This window comes from Artemia sp. Qi Xiang Cuo, chromosome 2, assembly GCF_049724085.1.
Source record: "Artemia sp. Qi Xiang Cuo chromosome 2, ASM4972408v1, whole genome shotgun sequence".
NCBI lineage: Eukaryota > Metazoa > Arthropoda > Branchiopoda > Anostraca > Artemiidae > Artemia > Artemia sp. Qi Xiang Cuo.
In genome coordinates, this window is record NC_142795.1 from 63,680,453 (window position 1) to 63,697,890 (window position 17,438).

The following is a 17,438-nucleotide window of genomic DNA, read 5'->3' on the forward strand; positions in this document are numbered from 1 at the left end:
TCTCTCCACTGGCCGCAGTCTCGTTTGTTGTTTTTTTTTCACTGAGATTTGTCACTGTTTGGTTTTTTGACATTTTACATGGCCGGTATAAAATCAAAACGTGGTATCTATGCAGGCAGGATGATTTTTGAGTATCTTTACTCTTTCTGTAAACTATTCTAAGGAGTAGGAAATTGCATAAAGACAACTCTACATCTGTTATAATCTATGGAAGCAATAAATCTTTCTATAATTTTGGTTTGAGTCTGATTTTCTTTTCAGATTAGGCTAAATGCATAATAATTACATATATTATTGATTAAATAAAGAGATCCCTTTGCCAGGAATCCTTATTGTTTAAAATCTACTGTATTTTCTTTCATTTTGAATGCAATTTAATTGCTCTTTTTATTTGAGTTTTTCACTAAAAGTATTTATAAATAAACTTATTCCTACAAAAATAAATATCCTGAAATATATTCCCTGTCCCTCAATCACCACTGCTGTTTTGGCGTCTGCGCCCCCCCCCTGGAAAATTTTCTGTTGGTGCCCTTGCTAAATAAGTGTATTCTTTCCTGTAAATGTGTATCAAACGTCCTTACGTTTTTCTTTAATTGATCCTTCTTCTTTTTTAAATGTCTAGTCTTTTTTCAATTTTACTAAAGGCTAATGCTGAGAGGGAAACAAAATCCTACATATTCGTCCGCTTTTTACCTTTTTTGCGATTTTGTCGTTTAAAATCAGGTGAGAGCTTCAAACCCTGCTATTCAAATTTTGCAGAGTCAAGTTAAGGACCGCCTTCTTAACCCGTTTGCATTCATCAAAAGATAACCGCCCCATTTTTGCACAGTAAAATCTCTTTTGCATAGCTAATTTTCGGTTTTCATTTCGTCCAGCCTTAAATCTTGGTTATCATTTACAATTTACTTAAGACATGTGTTATTCACCAGTTTCTATTTCAATTACTTACAATTCAGAAGAAAAAAATAGCGTGATTATCCATTCTTTTGGCAACTTATTAGATATTACTCTTGTGAAAATTATATTTTAGTACTCGGACAAACTTTGGTTGATAAACTTTTCAGCTATCAACTAGCAATGCTTGAAGAATTGCATTTACTTTTAAATAAATATGTATGTATTGGCAAATAATAATAATAAAATAAAAGACAATAGATTGCAAGAGTAGATCATATAGCTCGTATGGTCGTAAAAATTCTATGAATTGCTCTGAAAAATTTCAATCAACATGGAACGATTATGAAAACAAGAAAGAACAAAGGAAAAAAAAAAGTAAATCAAGATGCTAGATTTGAAGAAAGAGACAGCTCTGCACATCTGAAAAACCAAATAAACGTTTGTCACGACAGCTATTACGATAATTTTTAGTGTGTTTCTCGAATAAACCAAACACGCATGAGAAGGAAATGTTTGATTTATGAAGGATAATATATTTAATTGAATATCTATACATCTCATTTTAATAAATGGAAGTCTATATGAAGCAAGTCTACAAGGAAGGCTATTAATTGGAACTATTACTAAATCATGACCAAAATATATGTGACCGAAATTGTATGTGACCAAAATATATTTGAACCTTATGACTCTAGTAATTTAAAAAAAGGATCCTCTTATTCCACAATTTATCACTTCTTTAAACTTAGTTGGCTTTTTGCAATCTACTGGTACCATAATGAAAAGCAAAACGTCGTTGAATGTAGTGGGAACAGGTTATAAGAAATTATCTAAAGGAAATTGTAACTTTATGGGAAGGAGTAAAGAGTAAAGCTCTTAAAAGATTGGGATGGAAGAGGAGTATGAGTAGCTGAGTTGGAATCAGGCTAATTGGGACTTTGGTGATGTTCCAGTAGCAACAGCAACCATAAATTACAGTCGACGGAAGGTTAATTCTTATATCATAATAAACTGGATCGGTATAATAGCTGCTCTCCAGTCAGTCGTTAACTTCTAGTTGTTTAAGTGTGAATATCTTTTTTAATTTCCCATTGAAAAAGCTATGTTTATATTCTGAAAAAAACTTAAAAATGAGAAGAAATACATTATTACTAATTTCTCTACAATTTTGGAATGTGTTGACATAATGCACAGTGTTGACACTCAAGTGCCATTGAGTAGATGATATCCTCCTCTAGTTCATGGTAATATTTTTTTTTTAGCTTGACTTCTTCATTTATGGTGTTTTAGTTTGTACGAAATTTAAGCTCTTAGAAGAACTGTTTTCTGTTTTGTTTATACCGCTCTTTAATTTTTCTTTAAAATCTCATATTTGTATTTGATTTTTTTGAATGTTTTAAGTTGAAATTATGTTATTTTGTATCATTAGTTGTATTATTTAAAAGGGTAATGACTCGGAGCTAATGCTCTCATATCCTCAATCCTTCGAATTCTGAAGGAAGTAGAACACGTTGATGTAAGGTACCTCAAAGTTATTACAAATATTACAACTATAAATACCATTGCTATTATAAGCCCCACCTTAATATTCACTGCTACAGCCTACACTTAACTCACAAGTTCCTCCTCTGCTGCCAATGCCACAATAGAGTTCAACACCTCTATTTTAATCACCATATTTCTCGCTGCTATCTCCACCTTTACCGCCTATATCATCATCACAATCAGATAAATCATAAATGTTTGTATTTTAACATTGTCGTTTACATCATCATCCTAACCAACACCAAACTCTCCACCTTCGTCGATTCTAATATCATCTCCAGAAAACTGAGGACCAAATATATTTCACCCTTCCTTAAGACTTTCCCTAATTCTATTGCCACCACCACCGTCGTCATCATTGACATTCTTCATTCTTCTGTGCCTAATATTTGGGTCTATACAAAACGATTTTCACTATCCGATATGTGGGGGGTCACAAATAATCACACTTCATTCCAACTGTTGTGCCACCGTCAGGAAAATTCATCCCAGAAAATGTTGTTTTAATATACAATGCCCCGTAGAATCTTGTGTATCTAAACGAAACATGAGCTACCACACTAACACAATCAACATAGAATACACATGTGCGACCATAAATGATGTTTTTAAAATTTATTATTTTAGGCGGATATGGAAGGATTAACAGGTGAAATAAACTTTGATGATCTTGGTCGGAGAGAAAATTACACCTTAGACGTCATTGAAATGACAGTTGATAGCGATGTTGTTAAGGTAAATATTATATTTTTATCACACGTTCTATGTTAATGTATCAGTTTTTATGGATAGGAATTATTAAATCGTAAAATCAAACCAAGTTTTTCCTAAAAAAGCCTTGAAGCCAGTCAATAGTTTTTGATTTTGGCTCACCATACATGAATAATTAAAACGAAATTTGCAATTTAATTTTACTTTTTTTGGTTAAATGGCGTTCTCAAAAAGTTTTTAATTTTACTTACGAACGTTTTTATTAGTAATAAATATACGTAACTTACAAATTAACTTACATAACAAACTTCTATATTCATATAATTTTAAAATGTATATTAGGGGGTTCACCCGCTAGTCAATACCTCGCTCTTTACACTAAAGTTCGAATTTTGTTCCAATTCTTTAAAAAGGACCCCTTAATCGCAAAGGCCGTTAATTAGAATAAATAGCTCTTATGAAAGTACTAAAACAACTTTAGCGTTTTGATGTTGCTCCTTACTTTCATTTAAAAAAACTTGTTTTTTAAATTTAATTTCTGATCGTTTTTTTTAAATAATGCTGGGAAATCCGGTACCCCCTTCTTAGCAGTGTCCCTTCCCTCATGAAAGCTTCCTCAGTGGAAAAATCCTCCCACGTAACCCTCGATCCACTCCCCCCCACTACCATAAAAAATACCCCCTCAAAACGTCTGTATGCTTCCCAATAAACTATACGATATGTAAGCCTTGGGCAAAATTCATAACTTGCAGCCCGTGCCCCGGGAACTTTGGGGGATTAAGTCAACCTCAAAGACATAATAATTATATTTTTCGAACATGCTGAACAAAATGGTTATCTCGAAATTTTTATCGGGTGAATTTTGGAAAATAAATTACCGTGAGAGGGGGCCTAGTTGCCCTCCATTTTTTTGGTCACTTAAAAGGAGCACTAGAACTTTTATTTTCCATTCGAATGAGCCCTCCTATATTCTAGGAAAATTCTAGGAACACTGGAACACTGGATCGATATTCTAGGAACACTTGATCGACACGATCACCCCTAGGGAAAAACAAAAACAAAACAAACAAAAAAACACGCATCCATGATCTTTCTTCTGGTAAAAAAAAATTCGAAATTCCACATTTTTGCAGATATGAACTTGAAACCTCTACATTAGGGTTCTCAGATACACTGAATCGGATGGTGTGATTTTAATTAAGGTTCTATGACTTTTAGGGGGTGTTTCCCCATTTTTCGAAAATCAGGCAAATTTTCTCAGGCAGGTAACTGTTGATGGACAGAGCTAAACTTAATGAAACTTATATATTTAAAATCAGCATAAAAATCTGATTCTCGTGATGTATTTATTGGTATCAAAGTTTAGATTTTCGCTTACTATTGAGCCAGGTCACTCCTTACTTCCAGTTCGTTACCACGAACTGTTTGAAAAAGATCAACTACTTTTGAAAAAAACTGTTAGGGCAGTGTCATCAGCAAAGGAAGTAATCCATAAATTCTGCAGATAGAAGCGCATAATCTAAATGTAAACTAGGCAAAATAAATGGCCCAGTATTATTGTACATACATTCATTCTCATTCTCACATTCTCAGTATTATAATCACATTCTCAATACATACATTCTCAGTATTATTAATACATACATTCTCTTTATGTATTTATTGGTATCAAAATTTAGAATTTCGGTTACTATTGAGCCGGGTCACTCCTTACTTACAGTTCGTTACCATGAACTGTTTGATATAAAGTTGCACCTGTCACAATCATATACTTTCGTCAGAAGTGAGGTCGCACGTTCCACTAGGTACTCGTGGAAGTGGGAATCACAAAAATCACTGGATTTGTTTCCAAAAAGTTAGAATTATAGATATACTCTCGAAGTTTGTAAGTTACAAAGTGTCGTAATTGCAGTTAGGGCGGAACTATGGTGATAAAATTGTCAAAGACAAAATCGTGGCATTTGAAATCGTTTGAGCAGAAGTTGCTGTATCATGTTAAGACAGGAGATTCTTGTAGAAATATTAAGAGCTGTATTACATGAGTAAGGAAAGCTCTCGAGACCAGGGCTACTGATTTCCTGACCATTCTTCAAAAAAAAAAAATCATCACAATTTTTCATAAACAATTTCAAATTGTTTTTACTCAAAACAACATACTGTTAGTGGCTGGCTCTCGAACTCAAAGATTTTCCTTTCTGAATATCTTCTTAGTCTTTCACCTTTCTAGACAGATGGAATGAAGATTATTTTGGTGAGCTTTTTTCGGATCAACGTCAATGCTTAAAAATGACGAAGATAACAGTAGTAATGCATCATGAGTTACAAATGGAACACCATATTTGGAAGACAATTAAACATCCTCCACAACATCACCCTATATTCCGACCATGAATATATATTTACAGGCGAAGGGGACTCCAAATAAGGAGTCACTTAGAATAATCTGTTCTAAAGTGTTAGATGCAATGTGACAGAAATTCTATTTTTAATAATATTTTCCTTTGAATTCGATCAAACATATATGGGTTACAACTATAAGTGTGGTATCACTTATAATTTTATTCTTGACTGAGCGATACACATATTATGGACAATCAAAATTGCGTTAACCAATTCATCGATGTAATCTGCTTTTTTGTAATTAAAAAGTTTGTATGTAATTAATTAAGATATTTCTCCATTTAAATAGTTTTGATAGATCTTGCATTTCAAAAGTCTAAGAGTCATATTTGTGCACGAAAACTTATAAAGAAATAAATGACACAGAAACGGGATAATTTAACAGATATCAGGGTTTTAGCAGATATCAGGGCTAATTAGTGTCGAATTAAAATGTTTTACATGAAGTAAGTATATAAATGTGGGGGAGGGAGGTGGGGGACATCAAGCTTATTAAGAATAAAATTATCGGGAAATCGGCAATTTTTATTTAAGGAAATTTCTGAACAAGAATCTATGCCATACAAGGTAAAATTAACAACTTCCTTTCATAGTAGTCAGATAGTGACACCTCCACCAGCATCAGCAATAGGAGCAACTGCGATAGTATATGCTGGCCCTAGCACATATGAACTTACCAGGACTTCTGTGATGACTGAACATGACAATAATATCCAGAATGACCTTCCATATTATGAATCTTCAGTGCACGGGGTAAGTAAAAATTATGTTTTTCCGTTTTCTTGATTATAATTATATTTTCTATTATAAAGTAAAAACTAAATTTCATTAAATAATGTTTGAAAATGATTAGTATTGGTATTTATATAATTCAATTTAAAGATGATTCATGATTCTTCTTGAAAACGGAAAATTTATCGGACAGCGAATTAGTAAAAAAGCGGTGCTTTTAGTATGGACAGCACATTAGTAAAAAGCGCCGCTATGGACAATTTTTTTTCATTAACCAATTCTTCGATGTAAGTCTCTTATATGTAATTAAAAAGTTTCTATGTAATTAATTAAGATATTCCTTCGTTCAAATAGTTTCGATAGATCTTGAGTTTCAATAGTCTAAGAACCATATTTGTATATGAAAATTTACAAGAAATAAATGCCACAGAAACAGGATAATTTGACGGGGAAAAAATCTAATGAAAATTAATTATGTATCAACCTACTTCTTCTTTGTAGACTAACATCCGAGAGCGTCTTAATACCATACTGACTTGTTTAAAATTAGACAATAGACTGTTATTATCAAAAATTGTCTTTCGTATAACCTTAGAACTTAAAACAAATCAAGTGCCAAACATTTCCCCTAGTCTGTTAATATAACTGGTAACCTCGTATCGTATTGTATTCAAAAAACTGTGAAAAGAGGATGACTTTTAAAACTGTTTTCCACAATGTGGACTATTAGCCGATATAAGGGCTAATTAGTGTCGAATTAACATGTTTTACATAGACGTAAATATATAAATGTTTAGGAGGGCGGTGTGGGACATCCAGCTTATTATGAATTAATTTATCGGGAAAACTAAAAACACAATTCATATTACAGGAAATTTCTGAACAAGAACCTATACCAAAGAAGGCAAAATTAGCAGCTTCCGCTCATAGCAGTCAGATGGTGACACCTCCACCACAAACCCACAAGAGCAAGTGTGATAGTATATGCTGGCCCTAGCACACAAGAACTTGCCAGGACTTCTGTGATGACTGAACATGACAATAATATCCAGCATGACTTTCCATATTATGAATCTTCAATACCCGGTATAAGTAAAAATTATATTTTCCTGTTTTCTTGATTATAATTATATTTTCTAATATAAAGAAAAAACTAAATTTCATTGAATAATGTTTGAAAATGATTAGTATTAGAATTTACATAATTCAATTTAAAGATGATTTACGGTCCATCTTGAAAACGGAGAATTTATCGGACAGCACATTAGTAAAAATGCACTGCTTTTAGTATGGACAGCACATTAGTAAAAGTGCGCCGCTATGAGTGATTTTTTTATTATCATTTTCTCTCCAACAGATACTCTAGCATGGAAGGAGTTATCATAGAAAAACTATGATGGTATAGTTCATTGAATATTCTAGTACACTATTTAGAAAATAATAGAATAGCAACCAGCCTCGGAAACATTTCTTTCGATATATTTGAGAGTTCAATCAACTGTGTTTTTATGTGTGTGGGAATAACATAAACTACACAGGTTATTGAGCATAGCTCACAAGTTATGTCAAATTGACTATTATTTAAAAAAATGTTTTATTACGGTGAGAGGGGGAAAGATGGTACTTTGGTGGAGGGTGGGGAAAGTATGATCCAGGGTTTTCCAAAAAAAAACAAAAAAATAGATCTATGAGTATTAAGATAAAACTACGATGAAATAAGAACACACACTATGTGCATTTAAGTTATCAATATTTACGTGTAAGAGCATTACATAATGGGATATTAAATTGAAAACTTTCAGAAATATATTTAGAGTGGTTGGGGAGAGTGGGGCCGACAGTGAACTATTAGTATATATTTTGTAGTGTGCCAATGATTTTAAATTATATGAAAATATTAGCTCGTTAATAGTCCATTTTTTACTTTTATAAAACAGGATCCATTACACAATGAAAATAAATTCTATTATTATTGTAGATTAACATGGCTGACCTACCGCCACAACCAACTCAAGGGTTGTGCGACTTAGTTGAGGATACAGCTCTAATCGCGCCGCCGACAGATTTTAGTGACAGTCAACTCATTTACACACCATCTGTTGACAATGATCTAGAGTGACAATGATTTTTAAAGGAATGTTTTAGAGGTAGTGAAAATTTTGATGATTTACCCTCTAACATTAACAATGATAGTGATGATGACCCCGAGTGGACCGATAACTTTTGAAAATAATATATTGGCGATAGTAATGTTACTACTTCATTTAATACCCCTCCTATTGCATTTGAAGAGGGATTGGAGGTTAGTTTTGCCCAACAAGATGCGTCTGAAAATCAAGTTTTGTCACGAGATGATTTTGGTTGGGTCTATCAGCTGAGTCCTAAAACCTGTAAAATTTTGGATAATTTTTCAAGAGTTAAATGAGAACCATCCCCCACTGATTTACAGGACATCACCTCAGTTCAACCAAGTATAATTGAAGAACAAAATAAATTTGGTTGGGCAGATTCTCGCAACCCAGATATACTCGAGGGTATGTTGAGTGAACTAGCTGATTTTACTCCCCGCACCAACCTTCTTGTTGAGGTTGAACAGAGTCGTGATTGCAGAGGTGGTGGAGATATCCAAACCTCTCCATCAATACCTGGAATTTTATTTAACAAACTCCGTCTTGCAGACAATAGATGTTTATACGGCAATATTTGGGGACCCATTTAATTCAGCAATAGCAGGGGATATTATAACAGACCCAATAAATATTGTCCATTCGTATGTGGGAAAGATTCAAGCCCTTCTTGAATGGCAAAATTCTGGTTTGGGGTGGTTGGGACAGTATAAAAGCATCAATAGCACTCAAAATACTTTATTTGAATAAAAATGCCGATAAAGTTTATTCACATTTTCTGCACACTGAATGTTTGTCCTTTATCCGTATTTGAAATATTATGAGGGTGTATTTGGGGAATGGGTAAAAAGTGTTGTCAAAAAACTGGATAATTATAATGAGAAGGGTAGTGGCTCAGTAGTTTTATTTATTGAAAATTTAAATGTAAATATATGTAAATTTAAAAAAGATTTTATTTAAAGAGGTGGTGGGGAGAGGTCTATAGTTTTAAAATATAATCCAGGTTTTGAAGGATGTAAGGGTGTACAAAGAATCTGTTTCGAAAAATGGTAACAGTGTTTCATGTATGCATTTCTTATAGTGGCCTTCCGATCCCTGCAAATTAATACTACTAAGAGAAAGTTGGACAAATTGGCAGCTAATGGGGAGATTGGAGAGGGATCAGATTTTCCTAAGGTGGACTTCAGTTGTTTTTAAAGGTCAATATCCTGTAACGCTCAAGGGAATAGATATACTTGGACGGGCTAACGAAGATTTAAAGATTGGTGTTACGGTGTCACAATATGAAACAGAATTAGAGGAGGCTGAGTGCAGGAATAAAAAAGCCGTACATATTTGCAGTGAGGCCTCCGTCAATTGAATTAGTGAAGTATTGTGTACGGCTTCTTTACACGAGGGCATGTTGAGCAAACTAGCTGATTTTTCTCCATGCACCAACCCTCTTGTTGAGTTTGAACAGAGTAGTGATGGCGGAGGTAGTGGAGATATGCAGAACTCTCCATCACTATCTGAATGTTATTTAACAAACTCCGTCTTCCACACAATACATGTTTATACGGCAATATTTGAGGATCCATTTAATTCACTAATGGCAGGGGATATTATAACAGATCCAATAAATATTTTCCATTCGTATATGGGCAAGATTCAAGCCCTTCTTGAACAACAAATTCGGGTTTAGGGTGGTCAGGACAGTATGAAAGCATCAACAGCACTCAAAATACTTTATTTTGATGAAAATACTGGTGAAGTTTATTCACATTGTCTGCACACTGAAATGTTAGTTCATAATCCGCATTTGGAAAATTATGAGGGTGTATTTTTGGAGTTGATAAATAGTATTGTAATAAAACTGGATAATTATAATGAGAAGGTCATTGGGTCAGTAGTTTTATTCATTGAAAATTTAAATGTAAATATATCTAAATTTAAAAAAGATTTTATTTTAAGATAAGGTGGGGACAGGTCTATAGTTTTAAAATACAATCCAGATTTTGAAGGATGTAAGGGTGTACAACGAATCTGTTTCGAAACAGGGCAACAGTATTTCATGCATGCATTTCTTATAGTGGCCATCCGACCCATGCAAGTTAATACCACTAAGACAAAGTTGGACAAATTGGCAGCTAATGGTGGAGCATTGGGAGGGGTCAGGTTTCCCTAATGTAGACTTCAGTTGTTTAAAAGATCAATATCCTGTAACACTCAAGGGGATAGATATTTTTGGACTGGCTAACGAAGATTTAAAGATTGGTTTTACGGTGTCACAATATGAAACTGAATTTGAGGAGGGTGTGCACAGCAATAAAAAAGCAGTAATATTTCCAGTGAGGGCTTCGTGGATTGAATTAGTGAAGAATTGTGTATGGCTTCTTTACACGGACCTACCGAGCCTGATTCAATTGGACATTTTAATCCAATTACAGACACTAGTAGGGTTCTTGGGGAGGGAAAAACACGTGGGGTACGCTACTATTATCCAACACCTTTATCTAGATTTTGGACTGAATTAAAGCTAAAGAATCACATAAAACACTGCAAACGTCATGGATACCAGTCTGTTGAAACGGTTAGTGGTGATAAGGCAATTTTACATTTTAGAAATTTTCAGAATTCACTTTTGCAAAGTGATAAGATCAACTTAAACTGTGAAGCTAAACTCACAGATGTGAACGACCCACAAAATTCAAATCGTATCAACAGAATATCAACCAATAGCAGTGTCTTATGCCCACACTCAAAGGGACTCTAGTAATACCATGCGAGTGTTAGGTATAGTCGAGACATTGGATGGGGAGAACTGTATTGGCACAGCGTTAACGAAACTAATCGTCACAGTAAATAAGGCAATCTCCCGGTTACTTCACACAAATTATCCTGTGATTTTATCACCAGAGGATAGGTTGGCCATTGAAAATAGGAAAATATTTTGAATATGTAAGGGGAAACTTGAAGAGGGTAAAGAGAAATGGAAAGAGGCTAAAGGGAAAGGGAGTTAAGGGAAAGTCCGTGACCACGGTCCTTATGGCAAGAAATTTCATGGGGGGAGTAACTTTCGTGAAGTGGTCCATCAATCGTGCAATGTAAACGTAAGTCAACAGTACTTTATACCGATTTTTATACACAATTCCAATTATGATTTGAAATTTATTTTACCAGCATTAACACGTATGCAAAAAGGTGAAGTTGTAGATGGCGCATGGGTAGATTGTTCTTTTTCTTATAATATCATGCCAAAATCATCTGAGAAGTTGCTTCTCTTAGAATTCAAATGGAAAACACTAGATATTGGAAATATTTGCTTGAATAAAATCCGTTTTTTAGACTCCTATAGCTTCTTCACCAAATCCCTTAGCCAATTGCTTCAAGCACAGAAAAGTGAACAATTTTGATAGCTTCCCCCTCCTTAAACAGTGCTTTCCAGATGATGAAATGTATGATTTATTAACGTGTAAGGGTATATATACATATGATTACTACAACTCGAGCTCGAGGTTCAGGGAGGAGAAGTTTCCACCCATTGAAGCATCTTATAATTCACTTACTGATAGTCAATGCACCACTGCCGACTATGAATTTTCAGAGAGGGTTTGGGCCAAGGAGGAATGTAAACATGGATGGGATTATTGCAAAATTTACTTGGCAAGTGGTGTATTGACTCTTTTGGACATTGTCTGTAAGAACACTGATGAAATCTAATTGAAATTTGGGTTGGATTTAGATTACTATTTTTCAAATTCTCATCTGGTGATGGATTTAATTCTAAAAATCTGTAAAAAAGAAATAGGTCTAGATCATCGACGTGGATCACCATTTATTTGTAGAAATATTATTGAGGGGATGGTATATTTTTCACGGGGACCGTATCGTGAAAACTGATCGAACTGGCCAGAACTCTGTCGACGGTGTTAAGTCTGATGCAGTTTTTTTAGATATGAATTCTCTTTACCCCTCGGCAATGTCCAACTACTGTTTGCCGTGTTGTAATTACAAATGGCATGACAATCCTAGTGCTTCAAACTTCCCCGACATTCACACTGTTGCGGAGAATGGACCACAAGGATGGTTTTTTTTAAATTGACGCTGAAATGTTGATGGAGCTCCATGACTCTGTAAATATTTTGTATTGCCGTGCATTAATAGATCTGTTACCAAGGAGTCTTTTAGTCTATAAAAAAAATATTTGTCAGCGATAAGGGTATGCACTGGACCACTTCAAAGCAAAAACTAATTGCCGACCTTGATCCGAAACAGAATATAGTTGTACATAATGTGCTATTACGATGGATGGTAGTCAATGGTTTCAGGGTCAAAAAGATATATAGAGCCCTCCAATTTGACCAAAAACCTTATTTGAAAACGTTTATTCGACACTTTTTTCAGTAAACATTCACAGGCAAAAACGAAGGTTAAAAAGAAATCTATGAGCTCATTTTAAAATCAGCCTTCGGTAAAATGTGTGAAAGTGTACGAAACAGGAGTTGATGTTTCGTTGTAACCAGCCCCAAAAAATATGCTCGAATCGTTGGAGACCCCAACTTCACAACATTCACTGTCATAGACTCCAATATGGTCCTATTACATAGAAACAAAAGAAATGTTTTTTAAATAAAAATATTGCAGGTGTCAGTTCGATACTAGAAATATCCAAGAAACTCATGTTGTCATTGTTTTACAATGTGGGTAAGGTGGAATAACCGAGGGATGGGGAAGTTCAAGTGTACTATGGAGACACTGATTCACTCCTGGTCAAAGTTAAAACCGAGAATTTACTAGATTATTTTGGAAAATGGTGAACACATTAGCTCTCGAATGGATTTCACTAATTGCGATGAGTTCATTTATCCGGAGTCTAGTGAGGCACCAGGCCAAAATAAATTGTTGATGTTAAAGTCTGGAGACGGGGAGTGACTTAATTTACAACAGTGTGTATCCAGGTCCGAAGATGTACTGTGTGGAAAAACACAATAAGGATATCAAACAAGTGTGTAAGGGTGTGCCTACACACTATGTAAAAAATAATTTCGACATGAGTGTTTATAGAAACTGTGTGGATGGCAGTTTAGTATTAATAGCCAAAGTTAGGGCGATTTGTTTTTTTACAATTTAAGAACTACACAGTTAGAGTAGAGAAAAATGCCAAGTTGGCCATATCGGAAAAAAGTCTATTTATGTGAGAGTGGTGTGAAGGTACTTCCCCATGGATATTACCGTATTTCAGATCGAGTTGAACGTATAGACTATAGAAAACAATTCGGTCTGGATAAATTACCATAAATTCAATACTACTACTACTACTAGGGGGCTGTTGGTTGGGGGAAGATTTTCCTTTTTCTTAATACATTCCATTAATATTTATGTGTGTGTTTGTGTTTGCAAGACAGAGTTATTATTTTAAATTTTGCGCCTCTTGCCTGGCCCGCCACAGCGCCCCCCACGCTTTCCAGTTCTGCCTTTCGGCCACCACAGTGGACACCCTCGGGGTGTGGGAGATCTCATAAATATATTTATATGTGTTGATTTGAAAATGCTGTAAATAAAATAAATGAAAGTGTTGATTTTTTTAAATTCACAATTCTGTGATATTATTTGTATTAAATATTTGTTGTTGTTGTAAAGTGCTAATTTGCTTATTCTTTATGTTAATTGAAAAATAAAAAAGAGAAATATGATTTTAAATTGTTGTTGTTGTTTCTATCTTTTGAACATCGCACTAGGAATAGGACTGCTGACTAGGGAAATTATTTATTCATTAGACAAGAATAGTTTACAGCTTAGTTGTAGCCCAACTGTTGAACATTAAATACTGTATCAATTTAAAATTCCATTCAGATCGTTTCTTTATGGTCCATCACTGTCGGGCAAGATAACACTTTTAACTAAAATAATTAAAAATTGTAATAAAATGTTTATTGAAAATCCGAAAAAATGTAACATTACTATAGTGCTTGGCAAGAGTCTTATGACCAAATAAAGGCTATTGCTGCTGCATCAGATACTATGCCGATACAATTCATACGGGGACTTGATGTTTTCAATATTATTGAGCCAAACTCTTGGCTGATTATTGATGAGTTTAGCTGAATCCATTGAACAATTGTCTCAGGAAATACTACAACGGTTTACTGTTCGCTCACATCCTGAACAGAATTCCATAACCCTAGTTCTACACAATCTCTTTCATCAGAGCAAGTGTATGAAAAATTTGCTTTGAACTGCACCTACTATATTATTTACAGAATTGATAATGATTTAAGTTCTCTAATAACTCTCAATAAAAAATATATCCCGGAGCTCCAAAATTTCTACTTTCAACGTACAGTCAGGCAACAAATAAACACTATGGTTACATTATGTTGGATCTTAATCAGAATACGCCCGAGGATTTGCGTGTAGACACAGATATTTTTGACAATGAACTTACAGTATATCTTCCGGTGAATAGTAAAAATGGTTATTAGTTGCCATCATGCCACTGAAGAAAGTACATGAAAATAGAAACTTATTTTTCTTTCTAAGCACTTCAAAACCACCACTAAGGAAAGCAATGCTCAAAATGGCATTGAAAATGAATTTTGTAATCTTATATCTGAACTTTGATGAAATTTAACCGAGGGCAATGTAGAACTGCCAGAAGGTGTTAGACAACAGACAAAGCAACATCGTTCCATTGTGCGTGCCTTGGCTTTCAAAAGCAAAGAAAGGGATTTTAAAAACGTCGTTTTCAGGCGGGCGGTCGCCTTTTTACACTTTTAATACCAATAATTGCAGAACTTCTCTAACAGTTTTCTTTAGATAGTTAAACCCTAAAAATTGACCCCAATAGAACTCGCCCCTTCCCCAGTCGAACACTTTGAGGAGAATCTAAGTAAATTCATTATGATGAGAATAGTGCCGATGATAAAAAGCTAGTTTTACTTCAAGATGCACTTCGACGAGTGGAAAAACATAAACCCTTTCGAGAGAGACCAGTCAATGTAAGTGTCATTGATCCCAAAAAGGAAACATCTCTTCAATATTCTGCTGCTGCTGCTGCTGGAACAACAACAGCAGCAACAACACAATCAAAGGAGAAGGAGGAGGAATTGAATTCAATAGTGTCAAGTATTGGAAACCTATCGTGAACAAAGCAAAAGAGTCTTAAAATATATCCTGTTCGATTGTGATGCTCGTTAAGATCACCCTATTCAGTTTCATAGCACTGGGAAACGAATAACAATTCTCGGAAAAAGTTATAATCTATTTGATTTAGTTAATGATATGGTAACTAATCGTAAATGATTTTTATCATTTGAAAATCACCTAGATAACGTTGTAAATAAATGAAATCTCCCGATAAGTCTTACTACCAATTAGTAAATTCTAAAAAAACTAAAGGAATATAGTACTACTACTAGTCCTCTAACAACAATAAAAACACCATTTAAAAAAGAAGAAAAAGATTTTAAATCAATCTTAGAAAATACTAGCACACCTAGTAGCAGCAGCAGTAGTATTAGAAACATTGATCTGATTTCACCGATGGCTCACTGCTAGACAGAAGCGAAGACGTATTGATATCAACTCATCGGTACCACCCTCTTGTATGCAAAAGTGTAGCGGACATTACACTGCGTGTTTGCATGCAAAATGGTTGAAGTTTTGAAACACGTTTAGGAAAATATTTGTGAAGCGGGAAGTCTAAGCTCCCCCAGAACACTGTCTAAAGTCTTCAGTGGTGACACTTTAAAAAGTGTAAAAGAGTATCTACAAAATGAACCAAGTTACACTCTACATCAAAATCATAGGGGTCGTCTCAATAATTTTCCACAAACTAAAGCCTTTTTCCCACTGCATTTAATGCAAGCAGATCTTTTAACTCTAGATGAAATTCAAAGATGTCACAATACACCCTACAAAAACATTCTACTTGCAGTCAGTGTCTTTAGTCGCTTTGCATATGTTATCCTATTGCGGAAAAAGAGAGGTTTCGGTTGCTAAGGCTATAGAAAGTATTATTGAACAAGATAGTTATAAGAAAATTCAAAGTGATCGTGGTAGTGAATTTCTTAATCCACATGTAGAAACGGTATTATTAAAATATAATACAATACTCAATCATAGTCATAGTCCAATAAAGGCTGCATTGGCCAAACGACCGATAAGAACTATGCGAATTTTAGTTTCAAGATATTATATAATTAAATATAATCTTACTTTTATCCATTATTTAGGTAAAATCTTTCAAATCTATAATAAACGCGCATACTTATAACTGTCACGTATTAACCCTCAAGAATCTCAGCACAGTGAAAAAACACTTGTCACTTTTCTTAAACAATATTCCAGTGGAAAGGTTGTGAAGAAAAAATTCAATGCTGGCGATACTGTTCGAATTGAAATTTTTCTGAACAATTCTATCCACAACAACCGCTCTCTGATAATATCCACTTTTAAATTTATTCCAATGAAGACTACTTTATGATATGTCTTTGACCTCTATAGATTTAAATGTGGTAGTCAAGAAATCTGACAATACAATGCCAATTCTTGCAGATGGAATATCCTATGAAAATTTTATATTACATAATTTATTTCGACAAATCAGTGTCTACATAAATGGAACACTGGTGAGCACTAGCAACAATCTCTCAAATTGTACGAGCTATATACAGTTCATGTTGATGACACCAAATCCATACAAGGAATTAAGAGGTTCCTTCAATGGATATAAATATATTACAGATACTGATAGTACAGATGCATTTAAAAATGCTACAACTGGTGAATTATATCTAGTTGGGAAAATAAATCATGAGATATTTAATATACCCCAATGGCTACCACCAAATATTAAAGTGGACATAAAATTTATACTTGTTCCATCCAATTTCATTTTACGAAAGGAACTTCCAGCCAATCCTGGTGTAACTCTCTCTCTCACCTCGGCAATACTCCATGTAAGAAAGCAGTAGGCTATGAGTTCTGTAGCTTTTGCAGTGGAAAAACGGAGAGCTAGTGGAAATAATATTAAACTACTTGTTCCTC

The 17,438-nt window shown here is 34.3% G+C and overlaps 1 protein-coding gene across 1 annotated transcript in view; it reads left to right on the forward strand.

Annotated features, from left to right (window-relative positions):
- Window positions 1–3,073: 3,073 nt before the first annotated feature.
- Window positions 3,074–17,438, forward strand: part of LOC148955484 (glutamate receptor 1-like) — a 154,279-nt gene continuing 139,914 nt past the window's right edge. Inside the window, exon 1 of the mRNA XM_089107459.1 lies at window positions 3,074–3,177. Coding sequence (XP_088963585.1) covers window positions 3,076–3,177 — 102 coding nt within the window. The 5' untranslated portion in view covers window positions 3,074–3,075. The remainder of the gene's footprint in view (window positions 3,178–17,438) is intronic.